Source organism: Pundamilia nyererei, unplaced genomic scaffold (assembly GCF_000239375.1).
Source record: "Pundamilia nyererei isolate P.nyererei 1_Seehausen unplaced genomic scaffold, PunNye1.0 scaffold00485, whole genome shotgun sequence".
NCBI lineage: Eukaryota > Metazoa > Chordata > Actinopteri > Cichliformes > Cichlidae > Pundamilia > Pundamilia nyererei.
In genome coordinates this window covers 159,833-183,780 of record NW_005187886.1, presented here as the reverse complement: position 1 = coordinate 183,780, position 23,948 = coordinate 159,833, and the positions used below count along the sequence as shown (strand labels likewise).

The 23,948-nt window shown below is 37.0% G+C and overlaps 2 protein-coding genes across 3 annotated transcripts in view; one reads left to right on the top strand and one right to left on the bottom strand.

Annotated features, from left to right (window-relative positions):
- Positions 1 to 10,658, bottom strand: part of syk (spleen tyrosine kinase) — a 20,327-nt gene extending 9,669 nt beyond the window's left edge. The window contains exons 1-6 of one of the 2 annotated variants that reach the window (XM_005753958.2): positions 10,461 to 10,658; positions 9,914 to 9,980; positions 7,592 to 7,638; positions 6,305 to 6,434; positions 3,316 to 3,788; positions 2,044 to 2,204 (exon numbers count right to left, since the gene is read on the bottom strand). In XM_005753958.2, the coding sequence (XP_005754015.1) occupies positions 2,044 to 2,204; positions 3,316 to 3,717 (563 nt within the window). In that variant the 5' untranslated portion in view covers positions 3,718 to 3,788; positions 6,305 to 6,434; positions 7,592 to 7,638; positions 9,914 to 9,980; positions 10,461 to 10,658. Of the gene's footprint in view, positions 1 to 2,043; positions 2,205 to 3,315; positions 3,789 to 6,304; positions 6,650 to 7,591; positions 7,639 to 9,913; positions 9,981 to 10,460 lie in introns of those variants that run through there. The other variant, XM_013916151.1, reaches the window with a different exon arrangement.
- A 731-nt stretch (positions 10,659 to 11,389) lies between these two features.
- chd1 (chromodomain helicase DNA binding protein 1) overlaps positions 11,390 to 23,948 on the top strand; it is a 25,727-nt gene continuing 13,168 nt past the window's right edge. Inside the window, exons 1-16 of the mRNA XM_005753957.1 lie at positions 11,390 to 11,789; positions 13,178 to 13,295; positions 15,514 to 15,721; positions 17,715 to 17,834; positions 18,012 to 18,202; positions 18,375 to 18,649; positions 18,873 to 19,098; positions 19,593 to 19,693; positions 19,790 to 19,968; positions 20,075 to 20,199; positions 20,337 to 20,553; positions 20,655 to 20,744; positions 20,884 to 21,074; positions 21,449 to 21,637; positions 21,782 to 21,944; positions 22,624 to 22,776. Coding sequence (XP_005754014.1) covers positions 13,243 to 13,295; positions 15,514 to 15,721; positions 17,715 to 17,834; positions 18,012 to 18,202; positions 18,375 to 18,649; positions 18,873 to 19,098; positions 19,593 to 19,693; positions 19,790 to 19,968; positions 20,075 to 20,199; positions 20,337 to 20,553; positions 20,655 to 20,744; positions 20,884 to 21,074; positions 21,449 to 21,637; positions 21,782 to 21,944; positions 22,624 to 22,776 — 2,481 coding nt within the window. The 5' untranslated portion in view covers positions 11,390 to 11,789; positions 13,178 to 13,242. The remainder of the gene's footprint in view (positions 11,790 to 13,177; positions 13,296 to 15,513; positions 15,722 to 17,714; positions 17,835 to 18,011; positions 18,203 to 18,374; positions 18,650 to 18,872; positions 19,099 to 19,592; positions 19,694 to 19,789; positions 19,969 to 20,074; positions 20,200 to 20,336; positions 20,554 to 20,654; positions 20,745 to 20,883; positions 21,075 to 21,448; positions 21,638 to 21,781; positions 21,945 to 22,623; positions 22,777 to 23,948) is intronic.

The window sequence follows — 23,948 nt, the reverse complement described above, 5'->3', positions numbered from 1 at the left end:
GTGTGTGTGTGTGTGTGTGTGTGTGTGTGTGTGTGTGTGTGTGTGTGTCTTTTCATTTGCAGAACCAGTATTAATTACATTACAAAACCATATTAGAAAATCATATTTAAAAAATACTTTAACAACGAACAAATTGACATAATATGTATCTTTCAGTCTTCATCTATTCTCCACCTTTTTGAGAATAAAAGTTACATAAGAGAACTACTCAATAGGAAATACTCAAGAGCTCTGCCCCAGAGGAAAGGAAATTTCTAAATATTTTCATTGCCCAACCGATTTCTCAGACACATAACTGAACTGAGTTTCGTGTCATTGTGAGAGTTTAATCATTTGCTATCTCTGAAAGGCAGAAGCTCCTGGAGGGAAAAAAGCTACCCTCAACTTTAATAATTTCTTTGCTTTTTCTTTTCTCACTTCACTGATCTTGAGTTCACAGCTCTTGAGATAACACTCAGAAAATGCAACAAAAAAGGATGACACTGCACAATCTTAGGAGTTCTAGTTTCAGTCCTGTACTTGCCCTGCTTGTTCTTGTGTTTCTTCAGTATTTGGATGTTGTAAGTTGTCTGAGACTGTATTTTTTTTGCTCACTAATTTTGTAAAGCTGCAGATAATATTACTATTTTACTTTACTTTTGCTGCTCACCATAGTCTTTCATTTGTCTCCTCTGAAATAAACATATAGTTAAGTTAGGTAAAGTAAAGGCAAACCAAATGCAAACCTCATGAGGTTATTAAAATGTCAAGTTCTGAGAGGATTTGGGTTACAGAATATTGTATGGCTTTCTTGAAAATAAATGAAAAGAGTCTGTTGATGTTGTCTTTAAAACAGTGAAATAAATAACTGACTCAGTCCAATTCCAGGTGATGTTGCAGTGTTGTGTGTATAATGAATTAATTTACTGTTTTGGCCAGACCTCAGCAATATGAAGTAAGGCAATGAATCTGAATAAGACTTCTACTGTCATTGAAACAGCTGAACGTTTGAGTCTGATTTCACTGTTTTACAGGGTTAAAACAAACAAACAAACAAACAAACAAACAAACAAACAAACAAACAAAAAACCCAAAAGCATCCTTTTCTGAATTAATACATTAATATTAAATAACAAAGCAAATTACTGTGCAATAACCACTTATAGGTTTTGTCACATTTCTACCAATGTGGTAATGTTTTTTTTACTCTAGTTTATCCTATTTAGCAGTTAGGAATGCTATGAACGCTATGAACATAGTGAACGTTAAACTAAAATATTTTTAAAATGCAAATGTAGTTGAATAATATTTTTTTACCAGCTAACTTCTTACAAAGTGAAGCTAAGAGGAACTGAAATATTAAAACCACATTAAACCAATGTCATTTGTTTGTAAAACAACACCTCGTTACATTTTTCAAGGTCTTTTCTAGTGCCATGAGGGCCATTTTGTCACGGGCAAGAATGTAGAAGTTCAGCACGAGAATCACTGTATGAAAAATACAAAAAAAAAGCCATTTTAAAAGCAATTAGTCCAGAGTCAGACAGATATTTTAATATTTTGTCTTCCATCATGGGGGCTGTGGTTAAGGTCTCTTCAGCTGTGTCAATTCAATGCACACTATTTGCACACACTATCAGTGGCAGGTTTCCCAGCTAAACTTGTACAAGTGATTCATTTTATTGAATAGAAAAATTATGAATATAAATATGGAATCGTAAAGTCCATAAAGAGGTTTTCTTCCAAGCCATAACTCTAAATGCTCTTCAGTTAGATTTTTCTACCCTGTCAGATAGAACTCAAATTCAATCCATGTAGTAACCGCAAGCAGTTCTTTAAAACTATGTTTTAACTGGTTTTCTAAAATTGATTGATCAGGACTAACAAAACATGAACATGAAACATGAAAAGACAATTATTTTTCAGACCAGAACCAAAAGACGCAGTGTAAAATTTTACCATGAGAGGAATGATATTATTCTTCTGGCTTTTTATAGGATTTTATACTACTGCCTGCAAACACAGCAAATAATTTAATAAAAAGAGAATTAATATAATACTTACAGAAACTTTCCATTTGCACGCGGGCTACATTGAAGTCTGGGCTCAGAGTCTTCTCGTGTTATTGTTCCATGAAACCAGGGCATTCTTTCATGAGCAGTGGTAGCGATGAGCTTCTCCAGCTGAGGTCGCTGGCTGATGATGGCCTGCTCCAAAGCTGCACCCTGCAAACAGGCAACACACTTAGCTGCACTTGTAATATAAAGCTAGATTAATGCTGCCTACGTCCACCCAGAGCACACTCATAAAACTCACTTTAACTCTAGATTTATCCAGGTATAATGGCTGACTTACATATTGCGCCTGTCTAAGAAGTGGTTTTGTACATACATCCATGTGCAATTGAGAACAAGAGGTGACGCACAAGCAGCAGAGTCTGAGGAATAGTTGAGATAACCATTTATCTGGGCGACCATGGCTCAGGGGGTTGGGAAGCGTATCTGTAACCGGAAGGTCGCCGGTTTGATTCCTGGGCTCTCTGTCCTGGTCGTTGTGTCCTTGGGCAAGACACTTTACCTACCGCCTACTGGTGTTGGCCAGAGGGGCCGATGGCGCGATATGGCAGCCTCGCTTCTGTCAGTCTGCCCCAGGGCAGCTGTGGCTACAACCGTAGCTGCCTCCACCAGTGTGTGAATGCGAGAGTGAATGAATAGTGGCATTGTAAAGCGCTTTGGGTGCCTTGAAAAGCGCTATATAAATCCAATCCATCATTATTGAATTTTCAGTATGGAAGAGACAGATTGGATACCACTATTGCTGTGGTGGAGATACTAGAACATCAACACAACCTGAGCTATCAGTTGCTATTTGGGCCTCCTGAAGTGAGCAATGCTTAAATGGAAATTTTGTTGATTCCCTTCAACATTACTGGGAGTCCATGATGGTCTTATCTGGTCTGGTCTACTAATGAGGACAATTTTTAAAGGTAACCTTTTGATCAAGATATGGTAACACAGTAGCATTATTCAAAAGAAGTCAAAGTAACATTATTACCAAAATTGGAGACAGACCAAAGTGACTTTCCTCTGACCTTCTTTACTTCCTGCAATTATATGCTTTTTCTAGGCCTAGGGTTTATTAACAAAATTTAATGTGTGTAAAATGTAAAATACACTTTTAACATCTCAATAATTATGTTGGTGACTTTTATCATAAATGTAAATAAAGCCCAAACTGCAAAAAACCATCATTTAGTTTGCTATGGTATTCTATAAAGTTCTGACTTCTCATTTCAAATATGGTTTTCTTATATTATATAATAGAGCTGAAACTTACCTGCAGGTTCCAGGTCTGCTTTACATACTCCCGTATGAGTTTTTCCTTCAGGTCCTCAAACGGCCCAACTTTCGGCTGCATGTTCTTGGGCCTGTTACAAGGCTTCTTCAGCAGACACACAAGACCGTCTGGTTCTTGGGAATGGTAGTCGATCACATCAACGGGACTTCTGTAGCTCTTACCACCAGCAATAGCATACATGTCATTGGGCTGTCTTTCAATTGTGTAGTGGTAACAACGGCCTGCATTTGACACGGACAGCGCAAAGCCTCCAAGATAGTTTCGGCTTTGGCGTAGGAGGTACAGGCCATTGCTTAGGCCTGTCTGCCGCAGGTAGTCCTCTGCCTCTTCCCTGGTAATATTGCCATAAAAGAATGGCAATGAATTTACATTGTCAGCCATACTGGCTTTTGGTGAGTGGCTCCCTTTAAGGAAGTCCCTTCACAAACTTCTTCCACTAGGATGAAATTCACCTAAAAACAAAAATTGGAAACAAATAGGAAATGAGACAGATTTCAAGTAGAATTGCATGACATGATAAATCATTTAGCACTGAATCCCACAATCGAATCACAAACAATAAACAATCCCAGCATATGGTGACTGAAAAGTCAACATGTGTGATGATTTTCTTAGTTTGCAAATGTGTATTCCATTTTGTGTTTTGAGTCTTTCATAATGCAAAAATGGTGATTAGTTTCTGCCTGTTTAAACACAGCAGTATTTTTGTTTCCGGGGAATTTTTTGTTTTGTGTTATTTTTAACTCTGTCTAAATTTGCACAGCACAGCTGCTCTTTTGCATGAAAACTAAAATCTGAAAAAACAAGAACTTTAACCATTTGAAGCACAATATTTAAATGGCTCAAGCTCACTTTAAGTTCCCAGAAGACATGACGTGATAGTGTTTATAAAATTTGGATACTTTTTTTTTTTCGTGTAGAGCTGACTACCTGCTTTGCAATGTAAACTAAAGCACATAAAGCAAGTTATCATTGGGTTTCAGCAGCATTGCTTTTTGAACTCACAAAGGTCAGAAATAAGTCTGAGCTGTCAAAGGTTTTGGCCATGTTTTAGCCATAAAGACACCACATAGACAGGTTCCTGACTTTTTCACCTATTATTGTCTTTACTGTGTTTTTAGGTTCTTATGTGGAACTAACCTGACCAAGTCACCAAAATATAAGGATTCATTTGCCTTTACTAACATTTTAAAGATACCAAAGTATATCCTGGACACCAACAAGCGATAGATCAACTTTGGGAAGAAAATAACTTTGACAAACCACTTCCTTCTTTGAGAGAAATATGAATCTATTTTAATGCTGAATGCAGACTGCAACTGCAAGTATGACATTTTTTTGCTGGTTAGACAGAACCATTTCAAATTCAACAACCATTAATGTACACATAATGAAAACTAAAACTCAGCAGAAAAGTTGCAAGGATGGTGACCTTAAAAACCTGACCATCATTGGTAGGCCTTTTTTTCAGATCACTGTGCGCATGATTAGTTTCAGCAAGACAATTCCAGCTTTTCTTAAAGTAAAGTGACCACAGTGATTATAAAATGAAACCTTAGATTAACCGATTAAATAAAAGAATAAATAAATAAATACAAGGTTTAGACATTTTTTAAACTGTTGCAGATATTAAGACAGTGCACTGACCTTGTTTTTATGACCCCATTGTTCCATTTAACAGTTAACAAAATCTTTCCTGTTTGTAATGCACAACAGTCTAACATTGAAAATAAAAATTTAAAATGGAATAAGCTGCACATTTGTGACCTAAAATAAGCAGCTTCTGGTATTTCCTGACAATGTCATCACACTACAGACCTCTTGAACTCTGCTCTCCTTGAGAATCTACCTTCCTTTCAGACTGTTTGATGTTATTTTTGATTGAGTTGTACTTTGTATTTTTTGTTTTCAATGAAATGCTAGTCACTAGCAGTTAATCCTTTTTAATCATTTTACTTGCTAAGCAGGAATGTACAAATAGCTTTCAATGTGCAGAAAAAACAATTAAATCTAGCATCCATAACTTCACACGTAGAGATAGATATATGGTAGAACAGCTACTAAATGGAGTAGGGTTTTCCTTTTCTTTAACGAAACACGAGGACTACAAATAAATTTCCCTCAAAAATAGAATTAATGTTAGAGTACTTTTGTATAAAAGCTGTCCCGGATCTCATGTCATAAATATGTCACACTAAAATGCTGTCACTGTCTCTGACGACAGTTCAGATAGTTAACTGTAACACTTTTGTTTACAGATAAATTTGATGATATTTTTTTTTTAATCCAAATTTCAGTACTGGGCATCCTTTAATGTGTCACACCCAAACTCTGTGGTGTCATTCAATGGCTTATGCAGTTGGAAAGAACCCAAAGACACGTGCCAGAAAAAAAATGCTATGCTAGACACAATTCTTTTTATTTCTTGATCAGTTTTTAGCTGAGACAGTTGTTTCAGTGAAATCATGCTGAGTATTTGAAATGTCTGGTGTTTTTTTTAGGCTCAGAAGTGGAATTAAGCACTTTGGTCAAATGTATTTTATTATTTTCTACAGCTGAAAAAAGATGCTAAAAGTGCCTCCTGATAATCTGACACTGTAGATAACATGAGATCCAGAACATTCTTTTCTCTTTTCTTTAAAAACACTATTAGAATGGTAAAATAAGAAAACAATGGCCAAATCACTTAAATGATTTTAAATGTGTTATTCATTGAACATAATTATTACTTCCCAAAACAAGCACAGCAGCAAGTGACAAATGAACAAATGAAAATGATCTCACACTGTAGGGCAGATTTTTTTTCTGATCAAAAACAAGTCAGCAGTTAGTGAGAAATGGTAAGCCTCGATAAGACAGTAAAAAAAAGAGGAAGTATAATTATTGTCGTTAACGAGACAGTCAAATGTAGCTTACTGGTAAATTTTAAATAGTCGTTTTTGAAAGAAGACACAAAGACTACACTTACTGTAGATATTGTTGTGAACTAGTTCCACTGTTCAACTTCAGAGCCCAGTTGAGTTTTTCAGCCCTTCAGTATATCAACTTCCAACAGTCTGAGCAATACATGAACAGGTCATCTTAAATTCAGTCAGCTCCTGACAAAAAAAAAAAGTGCTGTCAATATCTCATAAAACCAGGGAGCTTACACTCACGGGTATCCTGGTTGTGTTTTCCAGCTAAAGCAGGTTAACCTTTACTTTAAGTACTGACACACAGTAAAGCGGTGGAGCTCTGAAGCTTCCTCATTTCAACGACTTCCTTGACAATTTAACTCTTATACTTCCCTTTTTTTAATCTGCACACTGACCAACAAGACAACAGGAAATGATGTGGCAACACCAAAAACACAAATAAAATGTGTAATTCAAATTCATCGTTAACTCGGGTGGAACGTTATTTTTTGGGGGAAATTACTGTTTGATATTTTCTTTCTGGCCTGTAAAAAATGTGAGATTATCTAAGAGAATGTACTTGTTAAATATAGTTCTTTTTCATCTATTTCTTGTATTTAAAAATTTTTTAACATTTGCCTTTTTTTGGTATGTGCTATGATGTATTTCACATGTTTTATCATATCTCACAAATTCTAATCTTATAATGAATTTTAGAGCTGTTTTTTCCGAGCTTGGTGGGTCTTCAACATGTTTATGTCAGTCATGTTGTTCCATGTTATCTTCAATCTCATCATCTTTAGTTTTAAAAATTATTCTGGATAATATTATATAAATATTTCTTCATAAGTGAGCTTGGCTGTTACCTGCATGTATTTACTGTTACCTGTGTTCCCAATTGAGAGTTTTATGTATTTTTTAAAAACAGGTAATAAACGTGATACTTCGAGTTTTCTGACATCAACACTTTGAAACTCTCGATGTGTGTGTGTCAGTATAAAATAGCACAGGGTGGTGGAAAGCAGACAGGGACAGTCAGTCACTCGTGTTTACCACTCAGGAAGCGCCAGCTAGCTTTGGTGTGTGTAAAACTCGTCACATACTAAAACAAAGACACACATGCATGCATATGTACATCCTCGATCGTCCTTGAAGCTGCAAGCTCTGGCTGATGTGGTCATGGCCAAAATGTTTCCAATCAGTTGCAAGTAAGCTGAAAATTGCACAAAAATGTAAAATGCATGAACTACAACTGTAAGGAGGTGGTGTGTTTCTGTAACTTTGTCAAGACCGTTTAAAACATTTCCTTTCAGAAGTATAGTGTGATCACACCAAGTTTCTCACCTACTACTTATACTTACGTTTCTCTTCATCTCTAAAATGGGCTGGTTTAACTATCCTGTTTGACCTGTGGATTTTAATTGGAACAGAATGAAATATCCGTCTATAGTTTAAAACATTATTAAACAAGGATGTAAATTTATGAGGTTATGTGGTTATAAAACTCTTTGGTGTGTAGAGTTATATCCCAGACTCTTAATGGGTTATGGTTTACACACATAATGAAAACTTTACAGTACATTACAGTAAATCGTTTGCAAACATGACTAAATTCTGAATACATTTAATGCTCTACTAGACTGTAACTGGGTGGTTACCAAAATAATTTGAAAACACAGTTATGCATGAAAATCAAAACACAGAGCTAACTACTGTTTTAGTACTTAGTACCTTTATTTATCATAATGATCTTTATCTCTGCTTTATCTTTCTTTCTTTACAATTTGATAGCACATATCAGAATGTATCTAAGTGAGTACAAAGGAAATTCAAGAGTGTTTTTGAAGTTATTGAAAAAATACCAGTCATGATTAAAATGAACAGACATTATTTTTTTCATCAAGAAAAGGCTCGTTTTTGTTTTGGGTTGCTTTTACAATTTCAGATAGTTATAGCCAAATAAAGAAGGATTTTATTTAAAAATAAAACTGTGATGTTACAAGTATAGAAAAAAACTCTGAATCACTTGATCCTACTGCAGTAATCTCTGTGACTGGGTCTGTGTAAAAGTAAAAGAGAGAAGGGCATGAAAGAGATTGTGTAACACTGACATTTCAAGCTAAAGTTGTTTTATGCAGATTTAACTTTAACTTCAGGGCTAAGGAGGCTAAGGTTTCTTTGGAGTTGATGCTCAGGGGAATGGAAAAAATCTCAACCTATGATGTCAATTGTACATTTAGTGGTCTTTGTACTGTAACCTTATTGCAACTATGTCAAACTTATGTGTCTTACCACTGTGGAGGAAGTGAACTGACTTCACTTTCTCAGCTGTTTTTACACAACTTTTAATTGTTACCTTCTGGGTGTAAATTAAATATTAAGAGTAACATTTAAGTGCTTGCATGTATCCAAAACGGTCAGGTAATACAAACGTGACTTCACCGGTACCTTCTGAAATGCAGTGACATACACATACACAGCTTTAGTATGCATTCTGACCACTTTTAATTTTAGTAACAGTTGGGAGAATTTTTTTAAAGGTTTTATTTTGAAAGTTTGATTATCAAAATTCTGTTAACATAAGCATCACTACTGGAAGATTTCATTTACCTATATACCATATGGCTCCACCTTGTGGAGAGCCATACCATCTCAACATTGCACAAACCTCATATATGCTAGAATAATGATGTATACTCTTTAGATTAAAAACCATCATACACGTTAGCACTACACTGAAAAAATAATAGTGCACACTCGGTTAGCTTAACATGCTATGGTTATATGATCTATAAATACCACAAACAAAGCTCAGATTAAACCTTTAAATGTTTAATATCTGTCTAAAATACTAATGTTTTAACCAGTTCATCTGAACAGTGACATACTCATATTCTTCAGGTTGGTCAGATAAAAATAAAAAGAAATTTAAAATGAACTGGCAGCAGGTCTCTACTTTAAATATAAATAGTGTCTACCACTTGCTTCTTCTGATGGTTTCCTAGTGTACTATCAAGTATCTTGTGTACTTTTCTGTACATTATTTTAAACTGTACTTTCATGGACGAGTGCTAGTGTGGGTGTGCTTAACTTGTATATGGCATAAATGCTTATTGAGTTCTTCTGCCTATGTTCACACTGCAGTAGAGCTGCCGTATTCATGTTGTAATTATGTTCTCCTTTTTGTTTCCATCAAGTTCGTGTTTTCTATAATTAAACATTCTCAAATGGTGTGTTGCACCATGTCTTAAAGACATTTCTTTCCTTTTCTGTTCAGGCATCTGTATGCTGCATATTTAAATGATGATTATTCACCATATTATTTTTTTCTTATAGTCATTTTACTTTCAGAAACAGATCAAAGAACAGTGTTTCTTAAGAGCAGTGTTGATCATTTATTCCCAAATAAACTGTCTCACAACTTGATTTTAAATGTTTAAAAAAAATTATAGGTGTTTACTGATTTACCTAATCTAACTCCACCTCATCCAAAACTGATCCACACCTTCCTTTCCATAGAATAAAAATAAATTGCAAAGACCAGAACATGCAATCGTAAAAGTGAAAGAAAGAATCTTAATTTGTTACATCTGTAAGACAAAAACAACTTGTAACTAAGGCAAAAACAGGAGAAACATGACCAAATAAAATGGAGAATGTGTAAATTAATATGATTACCATACCGTGTTCTTACTATGACTCTTGTTAGTATTCTCCACAAAATTTCCCTTAATTTTGTTACTTCTGTATCTGTAACACACACACACACACACACACACACACACACACACACACACACACACACACACACACTGTCATACTGTGGTATAAACGGATTATACGGAGAAGCAGCAAATCATGCGCAGTGGAGGAGCCCACAGTTCACTTCTGTGTTACTGCTGAACACAAGCTCCATTTTTGTATTTGTAACGTGTGTTCTGCTAAAGCTAAACTGTGATCCGTGCCTTTTAATCATAAAAATATCCTTACATGTGCGACAGAGCATAGCGAATCATATTCTTGCCCCTGCAACAGAAGGGTTCACGCCAGTGATCTTTTGGGACACGCCTCTGTGTCACATTTTATCCGCATCATTTGCAAGGTTTAATTCCTGTCCTGGAACATTATCATCGGGTCAACTCATGTTTTTTCTGTCATATAAATTCTATCTAAACGAAGCTGTTACAAAGATGCGGCGAAATGAATCGATATTTGCGGTCATATACTCACCCTCTGGAGCACAGTCCGTTCATCTAATCCATCAGTCACCCCATTGCTTTTATTCTGTTTGGTCGCCTATAACTTTAACATCACTATGCTGGATAAATTTGATGGCGATCTGTGGACACAAATGTGGTATCCTCGGAGCTCATCAGTAGCATCCTTACTGCTTTGAAATATTTACAGATGCAGAATATGAGCTTCCGGAGCTTCGCCATCCCTGGATCACCTCCTATTGGTCCATACCCACAAACACATGCAGTGATTCTGCCGACCTAATGCCCCCTTATTCCCTGAAGCAGATCATCTTGTTGTCAGAGTTAACAGGCATATCCGTCATATTTCTATCAGTGTATGCACTATCGACCAATTCATATCTGTTTAATGTCAAATTTGTCACAGAAGTAAAATGAGGTCCATTCAGCATGCAGTAGACAATGTCGCCAGCAGGTGGTGATGTTGCTACATAAGGGTTTAATTTTCTGCTGCTTGCGGATAGTTTTTCAGATAGCGCGCGTGCGGCTGTCACTGCCTCTAAAACAGGCATGCTTATTTAAAATAATCTCTATTCTAAATAGCTATTTTGTTTCTGAAAGCCCAGGTGACTGTACGTGTGAGTTTGTATTGGATTCACGTACTTGTTTTTCAAAATGCATTTTTTTTTATATATAAGGAACACTCGCCAAGAGCAGAGAAAGCACGTTAAGTGGATCAAACACACACACGGTCTGGAGAAGGGTTGTACGTTTCAAACTACAAAAACTATGGTTGACGGCTATCGTAATTCCTTAAACAAGACGGACTTTTATGTACGACCTTGTATATGTATAACCTTGTTGTTGTGATGACCTAAATTATCATACTAGCTTTATTTCCATTTGTTCCAATAAAGATAAAGACGACTTATGAGAAACCGACGTTTCCTGCTGCTACAGTGGAGGAGTAAGGAGCAGAGTCGTTACGTCACTGTCCGGGGTTTCCTGGAGAAGTGAACCCTACGGCGTCATGGCGGAGGCCGGTTGTGGAAAGACACTGGATTGAAATGCTAGCTTTCTACAGTCGCTGCTTATCAACGGGCACTGTATTTTGTAACTTCTAAAACGGCAAACGGGACTTTGGTTAAGAAGAGGAAAACCAACATTCTACCAGTTCTATCGACCGGAGTCTTTCGGGCTGCGCTCCCTAACCGGGAGATAGCTAGCAAGTTTACGGTAGCATTAGCTACCAGCAGCTGCTAGCTCGCCAGTTAAATAAAAGAAGAAAGGACCCCTGGACTGGAAAGGCTGGTTTAGACAAATATTTTATCGGAGTTTCACGAGTAACCTAAACTAAAGACAGGTAACACACATCGTTTAGTTACTTAGTCCTTACGCTAGCGAAAAGTAAGCTAACGTTGCATGTTGATGTTGTAAAAGCCGCGAGAAGTGAACAGCGAATGAAAACAAGATGGGAGAGGGTGAAGTTGGTTAGCTAATTTGGTTTTGTGGGTTTAATGATGAATACTAAATTTGTTTAACTGTTCATCCCAATCCACTGATTGTGCATATATTTACATAGTTAAATATTATTGATGATTAACTTTGAGTATCATCTGTAACTCTAAAGTTATCATTCTACTGGTTTCCTATTAGAGCAAAGTTTTCTCATTTTGTTAGCTTCTGTGCTAGCCTCGTGCTTCATAGCGTTAGCTAATGCTGTTTGCCTTGACAGCCCTTGTGATGGCCTGTGAGCCAGTTCTCCTCATGTTTATTTCACCCACATTGACACAAAATGAAACAAAGTACCAAAGGTACGTACAGTTTGAGCTACTTGGTTGCGGTGCATACCGTAAAGGTATAAAGTTCACAGTTGTCACGTGTAGGATTTTAAATCCAGAAAACAATAGCACAGCATAAAGCGGCTAGCAAACTGTAGCTAGATAAACATAGCAAAGTGGTTACAGGTAATCGGGTGGTTGCAGGTTTTGTGCTGAATCTTATTTTGTATATTTGTTCTTTATAGCTGGCTATGTCTGCATACGCTACTACTACCCGCCAATCGCTAATACTGCCATCGTTAGCCGGTAATAGCTAGTTAGCTTGAGCTACTTGCTAAACTGTAACCATAGTGATAGTGTACCCAAGTGATGACTTGAGGGTGTCCTGAAACTATTTATTCTGATTTTATTTTTATTTATTTATTTAGTTTTTCATCTTCTTCGGGTACACACGGAGCTTCATGTGTACATGAAAACACGCTGGTATAGTGCAGGCCTGATAGGCCTCTGCGGTGTGGGATAAATGACGTTCAGCTAAGTAGCATGTAGTGACAGCCATCCACACAGATCACACTTTTCTAGTTTTAACTTGAAATAGTCATATCTCAACACGTTTATCTGTGTTTCAGACGCGGTTCACTTCTCTCAGGATGAAACCACAGACCTGATAGATGTCTTGAAATGGTTTCAATTGAAACTAATTTAGCGAAAGTATATTTGCGTCCCTGCTTGCATGGTTCACAGGACAAGCTTTGATGCATTGGTTGTAGTCAGTCACGGATGGTACACTAAGCTTGTACTTTGCCGTGTGGATCTGAGTTTTATCAAGCTCCACCTAATCAGATATTTTAATGCATGTTGTTGTGAAATTCTATACCTGATATTATTCTTGTTTCAACGAGTAATAATATAACCCCAAGTATTTGTAGCATACAGTTCTTTTTAAACTTGTGTGTATTTTTGCTCACAGGTTAAACACGTGGACCGTACTACTACAGGTTGCCAGGTTGAAGTCTATATATTTTTGACTTCAGCATGGCTGGACGCAGTGAGGATGAAAGTGTAAGCAACAGCAGTGGAGAATCCAGGTATTGATTATTTATTTTTTATCACAAATAGAAATAACAGTTTGTTGTTTACTTATTTAGAACATCATCTCATACCTTACATACTAGATTGTCACCATACACCTGACCAATAGTAACAACCGTCAGAAGGTGTCTGTGATGGAGAGATCTAATTTTGGTTGTTCCCTTGTGACAAGGGGTTGCCACAGAAGGTAGCAGCACATGCTTGATTTGGCACAGTTTTTTCTGGATGCAACCCCAATCAAATCAAAAGCAATTTTTTTGCTTGCCAGGCAAATGTGTCAAATGTTACACCATCGGAGGCCCTTTGTCAGTAGCCAATACAAATGTTTATGTCATTTGTTATGCATTTTATATTTTTTACTTAACTGAAAAATATGTACACAATTACACATTTATTATAATTCAGTTTTATAAAATCCTGTATATGTGAGTGTAGAAAGTAGTAGAGAAATGAATACCTGAAACCTAGCTAGCTTTAGCTGCAGTGAAGCACTTAAAGCTACATAGAGACAGTATAGCATTTCCCTAATACTAATCTATAACTGTTGGTTATAAATTGTTGTTAAAGGTACCACACGTTATAGTCATCCCTCAGCATCCAAATTCAGAAACCTTGGTGTTATTTTTTATTTTTTTATTTAGCCATGTCTTTGGAGAGCCATTCTCGTGGATCAATTTGAAACTGTTTTGTTTTTTCAACTGAGAAATATTTCTAAGCTTTGAATTCTTCTGTCAAAAGCTGAATTAAGGATGATTACCCATGCCTTTATTTCAGCTCGTCTTGGTTAGTGTGACAGTCTGTTTACGTGTTTACGTGACCGTCCCCAGTCGGTACAGAATGCTGCTGCTAGGCTTTAAACCAACACATGAAAGAGACTGCACATTACTCTAGTTTTAATCTCTTTACATTGGCTACTGGTTTGTTTTAGAATTAATTTAAACATTTTAGTCCTTACTCTTCTTTCAGTCTGAGATCTTCCAGTCAAAGATTGTTAATGATCCCACAAACTCACTTTAAGAACAGAGTGGATCAATCCTCTAGAGCTGTGGCCCCTGGATTGTGGAATGCCTTACCTCCGTGTTTGCGCTGTTTTGTTGATTCTTTTAAGAAGCAGCTGAAGACTGATTTAATTAGACTGGTTTTTAACTAGTTTCAGGTTGTATACTGTTTTATGTTTTAATCTTCTGTGTTTTTGTTCATGCCTGTTTTTATTGTAAAGCATTTTGTGGTTTTTCACCTGTGAAAGGTGCTGTATAAAAAAGGTTTTCTTACTTGCATTACTTTATTAGTCCCCTTGTGGGACTAATAAAGGTATATCAAATCAAATTACAAATTCCCCACAGCTCTCGTCTATGGGTATAGGATTGACTGAGTTCCAGTTCCTAACAGTAAAAAAAAACAAAAAAAACAACTTGTGTCAATTTATATTGTTTATTCTGAACAAAAAAAAAAAGTTTTTGTCTAAAAAGGTTTTGTCTAAAAAAAAAGTTTTTGTCTAAGTCTGTTGGTTTTGACAAGTCCATGAGAATCCATCAGGGCTGTCTCATAGCAGTTCATTTTTGTGTTCTTGGTCATTGTCCTGTCCCCATTCACATCATTACATTCAGTGTCCATGTTAGCAGCATGCTATGATACTTTTGCCCTGGGAATGGAATCGTGTGCTTTCCTGGGTATTGGTATCAAACTTTAAATTCTAATAATGTGACAACCCAATTGATAATGATAAAATCCCGATGCCCATCCCTGTCACAGGCAGGATTTCTTGTACTGCTCCACTATTGTCACTAATGGCTCTCTAAAGCTGGAGATATGAGTGATGCAGGTGGTTTCATATTGTGACATGATATATTTACTGGAGAAACAGTTGATTATTGCTGTTTATGACAAAATAGTCTTATTTATATTTGCATAGAAAATCATTCATGGTATAGCAAGAATTTTTAAATATAGAATTCTTTGGAAGGCATTGCTGCACCTCTTTTTGATTCCATACACCTATGTGTCATGTGTGTCAATCTCCACCTTCAGGCTGAGCAGGAGAGGGGTTGGAGAGTGAGCAGTTGAGACTCCAAGGGGTTAAATGATTTCTGTTTCTGATATGGGAAACCCAACTTTTGTTATGTTATTTCTGCTCAAGTATGTAAAACCTGTTGTAATGTTTTGCTTTGAGAACTTGATTCATCTAGTAATTACTAATGTCTTTATATGTAACAGTAATTCTGATGATGAATCCGGTTCTGGATCGGGTTCAGCTTCAGGATCCGGCTCAGGCTCGAGTTCCAGCTCTTCCAGCAGCAGCAGCCAATCAGGGAGCAGTGACTCAGGAAGTGGCTCAGACTCTGGCAGCCAATCCGATTCTGACACAGAAAAGTCAAAGGAGAAGATCGAACCAACAAATAAGTCAAACATTGATGGAGCTGAGGTAAAAATAAAGTTTTAAATTCCCAAAAGGTGGGCTGCTATTTTCTATTGCATATGTACAAACATGATATTATTTAGAGAAGCACTTGTAAAAATGTTGCCTAAGCTTTTTGGTTCCCACTGTCAAGTTTACTTAAAAGTGAAGTTGATCGCTATTTATTGAGTTTTAAGAATTATCAGTTTAATAGATGGCTGCAATTAAAGCATTGATTGAAAAGATAAATCATCCAGCTGTCTTTGTTAATTAAAAATCATTTTAATAGCACATAAACAGTACTAGTGAAGGTCTTACTGCCATACTATCATACAGTGCTAGTATGATCTTTTTATGGCCGTTGACAGTGGACTTGTCTCTGTGCTTGTCCTACTAGAGGTTAGTACAGCATTGGGCTAGGCGATAAAATGATAAAGACAATTATCACTAAATAACTTTTCCTTCATATAAATCTGAGAAATGATGGTAAATGGCCTGTATTTATATAGCGCTTTACTAGTCCCTAAGGACCCCAAAGCGCTTTACATATCCAGTCATCCACCCATTCACGCACACATTCACACACTGGTGATGGTAAGCTACATTGTAGCCACAGCCACCCTGGGGCGCACTGACAGAGGCGAGGCTGCCGGACACTGGTGCCACCGGGCCCTCTGACCACCACCAGTAGGCAACGGGTGAAGTGTCTTGCCCAAGGACACAACGACCAAGACTGTCCAAGCCGGGGCTCGAACCGGCAACCTTCCGATTACAAGGCGAACTCCCAACTCTTGAGCCACGATGATCAATATAATCTGGACAGAACTCAATCTATTCATGTTTTGACAGACGACATGACAGGCCAATAAAATAGTGATGAAAATAGTGCTGCAGGCACTTGATGACATGTAATTTTCTGCTTTTAAAATTTGAAAAAAACTGAGGTTGTTATATTTGGCCCTAGCATTACCTTGGCCTGTACTACTACAGGGAGGAACCTTGAAGTCATTTTTGGCTAAGATATCTCCTTTAACCCGCACATAAAACAGACTAGCACTGTCTTCTTATTGTTAAAAGCATCCGGTCTCAAAACTATTTAAAAATGGTGTGTTAATAACAAAGTTACTAACACACTGTTCTAAAAACTCCCTGAAAAGCATTCAGTGGGTTTAAAAGGCCTGTGCTAGGGTGCTATCAGTTTTTTTCCATATTCTTTTCATTTTCTCCATGTTAAACCTAAAATTAATATCACAAACAAAGTCTTGTTAATAAGGTTTTATCATATCTTAAGGATCTCATACAACTTGCCTTGTTGATGTGGTTTATAGATGTACTCTTTTCCATTAGTACCTATTCGGCTCGACTCCATTAGGTGATGGTATCTGGTACCAGTTTTGTCGTCTTTTTTTGTTTGTTTGTTTTTTGTTTTGTTTTGTTTTGTTTGTTTGCTTGCTTGTTTGTTTGTTTTTAAACACCTATCCGGTCGGGGTTCTGAAGAGTCTGAGGAAATCTGAAAATTTGACATCAACAGACACTTTGCTATAGATTGGCCAGTCAATGGCGTAACTTGATGCGTCATTAAAGTGACTCCTTCACTAAAATTAAACCTGCAATTCTTAAAACCCAACAATGAGGACAAAACACACCCCTGTGGTCCTTGGGTCTGACAATAAGCTGTACGCCAAGTAGTGTATACTATTGCTTTGACATGCATGTGTTTGTGTACCGTATAAATGATACCCTGAGACTTTTGGCCACATTGCTATATTGACCGTGCTCACATTAGCTGATAATGAAAAACGAGTCGCGTTGAGTCAATCCGAGTAGGTACTCATGGAAAAGGGCTATGGCTGTATATCACCACACTCTGACCCTTGCATTACACATTAGCTTAGAACAGCAGGGTTGGGCAAAACCCTGGACCATTCAATAAAACGTAGATTTTATTTAACCGGTCTGGCACATTTGCAGTGTACTGTTCCTGTTTTTGCTAATCTTTGAGTGCATTCATTGGTTGCAGTTCTGGAAGTCGAACCCAAGTATCCTAGCAGTGCAAAGATCTGCTATGCTCAGGAAACAGCAGCTTCAGCAGCAACAACAACAACAGAGACAAAGCTCATCAAATAGTGGATCGGATGAGGTTTGTTTTATACTCTTATAGACTCTAACCCTTCCCCAAAAACATTTTTCTTGCTATTTGAATGGAAGCTAGTCAACAATTAGATATTGCATAAGTGTACCTAAGTCAAATGATCATAATCTGACTTTTCATGCATTTTGTTTTGTTTTTTTAATCTTTTGTGGTATGTTTTTCCAGGACTCTTCAAGTAGTGATGAATCGGACTCCTCCAGTGGATCCAAAATGAGAAGAAAATCTGGTTCTTCTGACTCTGGATCAGGTTCAGAATCTGGTAGTGGTTCTGGGTCAGACTCATCAGCAGAAGAGTCTGAAACAGCATCAGACTATGAGCCAAGTCACAAAATCAAAAGCAGGAAGCCTCCAACCAAGTGAGTTGATAGATGGTCTTTAATTATTGCTTAGATACGCTATTTTATACTATTCTTTTAACTATTTCGTCACAGTAACTCACTTCAGCTGTTTAGCTCTGGATCTGATGTTTTGTGAAGGAATGTAAAGAGTTAAACTTCACTGCCTCTTTATCTATTATTCATGTCTCAGGATGAACTTTCGAAATGGAAAAAAAAGCAACACCCAGAGAAAAAAAGCCCAGAAAAGTTCATCATCTGACGATGAGGATGATAACTTTAAGAAAATTACATCTGGAGGGCCACGGCGGCAAGCCACGGTCAACATTAGCTATAAGGAGGACGAGGAGCTGAAGACTGACTCAGATGATCTGGTTGAAGTTATGGGTGAAGATGTTCCACAGCCTGAAGAAGATGAGTTTGAAACACTGGAGAGAGTAATGGACAGCAGGATAGGGAGGAAAAAAGGTAAGAAACACAGTCAAGATCAAATATGTCATACATTCTGGTTAAATTGACGCTGAAATAGGAATCGCCCAGAATTATCACAGTGGTTTTAGGTGCAAAGTCAATGAGGTAAATTTTATTATTTTGATCTTTGTGTGACACAAACAGCTCAACATTCCTTATGGTCTATTCAAGTCTTTAAGTAAATACATTTTAAGCACTGTTTCTTTATTTTTCCTAACAGCAACGGGCAGTTCAACAACTGTATACGCTATCGAGGCAGATGGAGATCCAAATGCAAATTTTGATCCCAACAAAGAAGCTGGTGATATCCAGTATTTGATAAAGTGGAAGAACTGGGCCCATATCCATAACACCTGGGAGACTGAGGAGACACTCAAGTTACAGAATGTCAAGGGCATGAAGAAATTGGACAATTTTAAGAAGAAGGACCAGGAGAAGAAAAAATGGTAAGCGTTTTAACTTGGCACTGCTGATTTAAGAAAGCTTTTAAAGAGCTCTTTGCCTGCTAAAGTGTTTTAAACATTGAGCAGCAGGAAATGTCATAATCATATTATTGAATAAAAGACAATAATGTAAGTGAAAGAAACTGTTATTGGACTGAAAATTCAAAATAAACCTGTCAGAAAGATGGCAAAAATCCCCAAAAGAAAGGAATACAAACACTTTAGCACTAACTAGGATGAGAAGAAAAAGAAAATTAGTTGCTGTCTTGTTCTGGAAACTATTAGAAATAACAGTAATCCACCAGCTCTGCAGATTGTGGGGGTTGCCACAGCACTATATCAACTTTCTAAAGTTTCTTATTTTTTCTATGGGGATTAACACTGCTCGCAGAAATTTGCGGTCTTTTATTTTGCTATTGTAAGGTAGACCCTACAATAATACATAAAACAATACATACATTGTTAAATTTCAATTTTATTTTTTTCCATGTCACCAGGTTGAAGGCAGCTTCTCCAGAGGATATTGAATATTTCAATTGTCAGGAAGAATTAATGGATGACCTGCGTTCTCAGTACCAGCTTGTAGAGCGAATAATAGGTATTTTTGCATATATAAAGCACTCTGCTCTCAATATAATCTGCAACACTGGATGTGTATAGCTTAATAAGTCTGATTTTTTTTTTTTTTGACCAGGACATTCAAACCAGAAGTCAGCAGCTGGTTATCCAGACTACCTGTGCAAATGGCAGGGCTTACCATACTCGGAGTGTAGTTGGGAAGATGGTTGTCTGATTGCTAAAAAATTCCAGAAATGCATCGATGATTACATGAGCAGAAACCAATCTAAGACCATTCCATTCAGAGACTGCAAGGTAACTTACTCCAAACTTTATTCTCTTACATTTTCTGATTTGAAATATACTGAGCTTTGAGTTTTGGTTCAGAAAGGAATTCTCCAACTTCTGTTCTGTCACTTAGGTGCTGAAACAGAGACCTAGATTTGTGCCCATGAAGAAGCAACCAGCTTACATAGGAGGTGATGGTTTGGAGCTCAGAGACTACCAGTTAGACAGCTTGAACTGGATGGCCCACTCCTGGTGCAAGTAGGACAAATATCCAAGAAAACATTGTCATTATTTGGATTTTGGGGTTTCTCCTAGATCCCCACCAAATTTTATTGGGTTATGTTCTGTTCTTACATGCTGAATGTTCTATTGGTCTGCTCTGTCTTAATTCATAGAAGCAACAGTTGCATCCTTGCTGATGAGATGGGGTTAGGGAAGACGATCCAGACCATCTGCTTCCTGAACTACCAGTTTAATGAGCACCAACTGTATGGGCCCTTCCTGCTGGTTGTGCCTCTTTCAACACTAACATCTTGGCAGAGAGAAATCCAGCTGTGGGCCCCTCAAATGAATGTTGTGGTCTACCTGGGAGACATCAGCAGCAGGAATATGGTATTGTGGTTTTAAACACCTGTTAAACGGGGCTTATCAGAGAAAAGCAATTGTTTGTTTGTTTTAATTCTACAATTGTCTTCCTTTTCTTTTGTGAATAGATCAGAACACATGAGTGGATGCATTCTCACAGCAAGAGACTGAAATTTAACATCCTCCTTACAACATATGAGATTCTCCTCAAAGACAAGGTCAGCTGGTTTACTTCATTATAGATCCTAGGTTGTGTATTTTGCCCATTTTTATAGTTATAACACATGAAATGATAGAGCTCGACTCAGAAGATGTTAAAATTACTTACTTTTTTTTTTAAACAACTTTTGTCTCCAGTCATTTTTGGGCAATGTTAATTGGGCCTTCATTGGTGTGGATGAGGCGCACAGACTGAAAAATGATGACTCCCTCCTCTACAAGACAATGATCGACTTCAAGTCCAATCACAGGCTTCTGATAACGGGAACACCACTGCAAAATTCCCTGAAAGAGCTCTGGTCCCTGCTGCACTTCATTATGCCTGAAAAGTAGGCCATGGCTAATGTTACTTTCAAGCAATAACTCTTAGTATGTTAAGTATGAATTTGAATTGAATTAGTATGTCAGTACCAGTAAATTTGTTCGTTTACATTAACTGCATAGGCAAAGGTGTGAGTTATATGTGCAGATAATGTTTATGCACTTTTTTCTTTGTTTACATTAAAGCAAAATAGTGGATAATGGTGACAGACAGGGCAAAATAGTTTTGACAGTGGTATAATAATATAACAAAAACACAATAGATAAAAATTTAAAGGCATTTAGAAATGAAGAATAATCACACCTAACCAGTTTGTTCCTGTTTTTCTTTTCTATATCACTATAAGTCAGTTGATTTGTGTAAAATTTGTCATTTCAAAAGGTTTCATTCGTGGGAGCTGTTTGAGGATGAACATGGCAAAGGTAGAGACTCTGGCTACACCAGTCTTCACAAAGAGCTGGAACCTTTTCTACTGCGCCGTGTCAAGAAGGATGTGGAGAAATCTCTTCCAGCTAAAGTGGAGCAGATTCTCAGAGTGGAAATGAGTGCCATTCAGAAACAGTATTACAAGTAAGAGCTGGATGGTGCCTGCGTTTCAAGAAACATGGGCAGGGATGTGTAGCTTGGGGTCGGGGGCTCAAAGTTTAAGCATCACTAAAAATATTATAGCATTAGTAATATATGCATGTGTCCTGTTTGCCTGTTTGTGTTCAGGTGGATCCTAACAAGGAACTACAAGGCTCTGAGTAAAGGTACCAAAGGCAGCACGTCAGGTTTCCTCAACATCATGATGGAGTTGAAGAAGTGCTGTAATCACTGTTACCTTATTAAACCTCCAGAGGACAATGAGTTCCTTAACAGAGCTGAAGCTTTACAGGTATGTTTTATGTAGTAACAATATTAATATTGATGCTGAGGTTTTACTCATTTAAAATAAATACATTTACAATATTTAAATGTATTTAATTTTCCTAAATGTGTTACCACATTTAATCATTCAGTTCTTGGTTTTTGAAACCCAAATAAGAATCATGCTTACTGCAATAAATGTTAGCTGTCCATTTCATATGATAAATTCTATTCAAAACCAGATTTAGATTGTGTGTCTAAATGTCTGCAAAAGTGAAGAAGAAATGGACACGCTGCTCTAATTTAACACTATATGCTTTGTCAGCGGTGCAAAAAACCATTTTTGCCATTTGAGGGTTGACTGGTTCTCTATAAACTAATTCTCTAAAATTTATATTATATGTTAGATATATAAATTATATCTAATTATATTTGCATGTGAATAATTGGAAAATATCATGCTACACATTTTCTTTTGCTTTCTTAAAAACTGAGGTCAAAATTCTGCAACTTACATAATACCTTTTTTTTTTTTTTAAGTTATTGTATGGAACAGGATGCATTTTAAATTATTTTTAAGGTGATCATGTTAGAATAAAAGTAACAACTATTTTGTGTTGTGTGCTCCAGAAGTGTATCAGGTAAACCGTTACCTACTATATATTCAGTTTATGTCATGACTGTTGAGCGCTGTTGTCCTCCTACAGCATCTGATCCGCAGCAGTGGAAAGCTGGTTCTCTTGGACAAACTGTTGGTGCGTTTGAAAGAACGGGGACACAGAGTTCTCATCTTCTCCCAGATGGTACGAATGCTTGATATCCTGGCTGAATATCTGAGGAGCAGACAGTTCCTGTTTCAGGTAAATATATGCTGTTTTTCCAATACCATAATACATATTGTAGATACAGTTGTGGTCAGAACTTTACATCAGTGACATATCATGTCATTAATCGTGCCATGGTAATTTGGTAATTTGCTTTTAACGCTTTATTTAAACAGTTCTCTTTCCAAGATGAAATGATTGCACAGCATGCATCTTTAAAGACTTTTTTTTTTTTTTTTTATAAACATGATTTACGTGGACAAGTTTCAATATTTTTGGCTTTTCTCTAACCCACACAAAGTCAAAAGTATGCATTCATGCTCAAATATATACATACATTCACTTAAATCTTTCAATAAGTGGTGCTGAATGTTCCACAGTGTAATTTTTTTCCTTCTCGACAGAGCTATGGTGGGTTAACGTAATTAGTAATCATGATTGACTGCAACTGGTAGTCTCTTTGCCAGCATAAGCATGATTTTATTAAAAGCACTCAATTGATTGACCAGCAGTCAGAATAATGGGAAAGATCAAGGAGAACTGTAGATTCACGCAAGTTTGGAAGGTCTTTTGGTGCCATTTCCAAACAACTGCAGATTCCAAGATCATCAGCTCATACAGTTGTAGCAAAGCCTAAAAATTTTCCAGACTTTGCCATGGTCTGGAAAAAGACCTAAACTGTCAACCTCAGATGAGAGGACGGTTCATGGTCAGATAAGACTTAGACTAGTGGAGTAAAGGTGAGGCTTTTAAACCTAAGAAGTAAGAACACTGTACTGTCAAACACGGTAGCAATATCATGCTTTGAGGATGTTTTGCTGCCGCTGGTTCTAGTACATTGCACAAAGATACTGAATGATGGAGCACTATGCCAAAATTCTTCAACATCACTTCAAATCAACATCTAGATTTTTAAAACATAAACACAGCTTGGTGTTCAGCAGGACAAGGTCCCCAAGCACATATCAAAACTGGTTTTGCAATGGCTAAAACATACCAGTATTATGCTTCTGGAATGCCTAAAGCCCTGAGCTTAACTGTGAACTCGGCACTAGAGCAGGGCGATATGGCCAAAAATATTTATCACGATATATATTTGAAAATTTGCGATAACGATATAACTGACGATATAATTGATGCGAGACAAAATACAACTCCACAACATTACTAGCGCAAAAAGACAACCTTCCATTTATTTTCACTTAAAC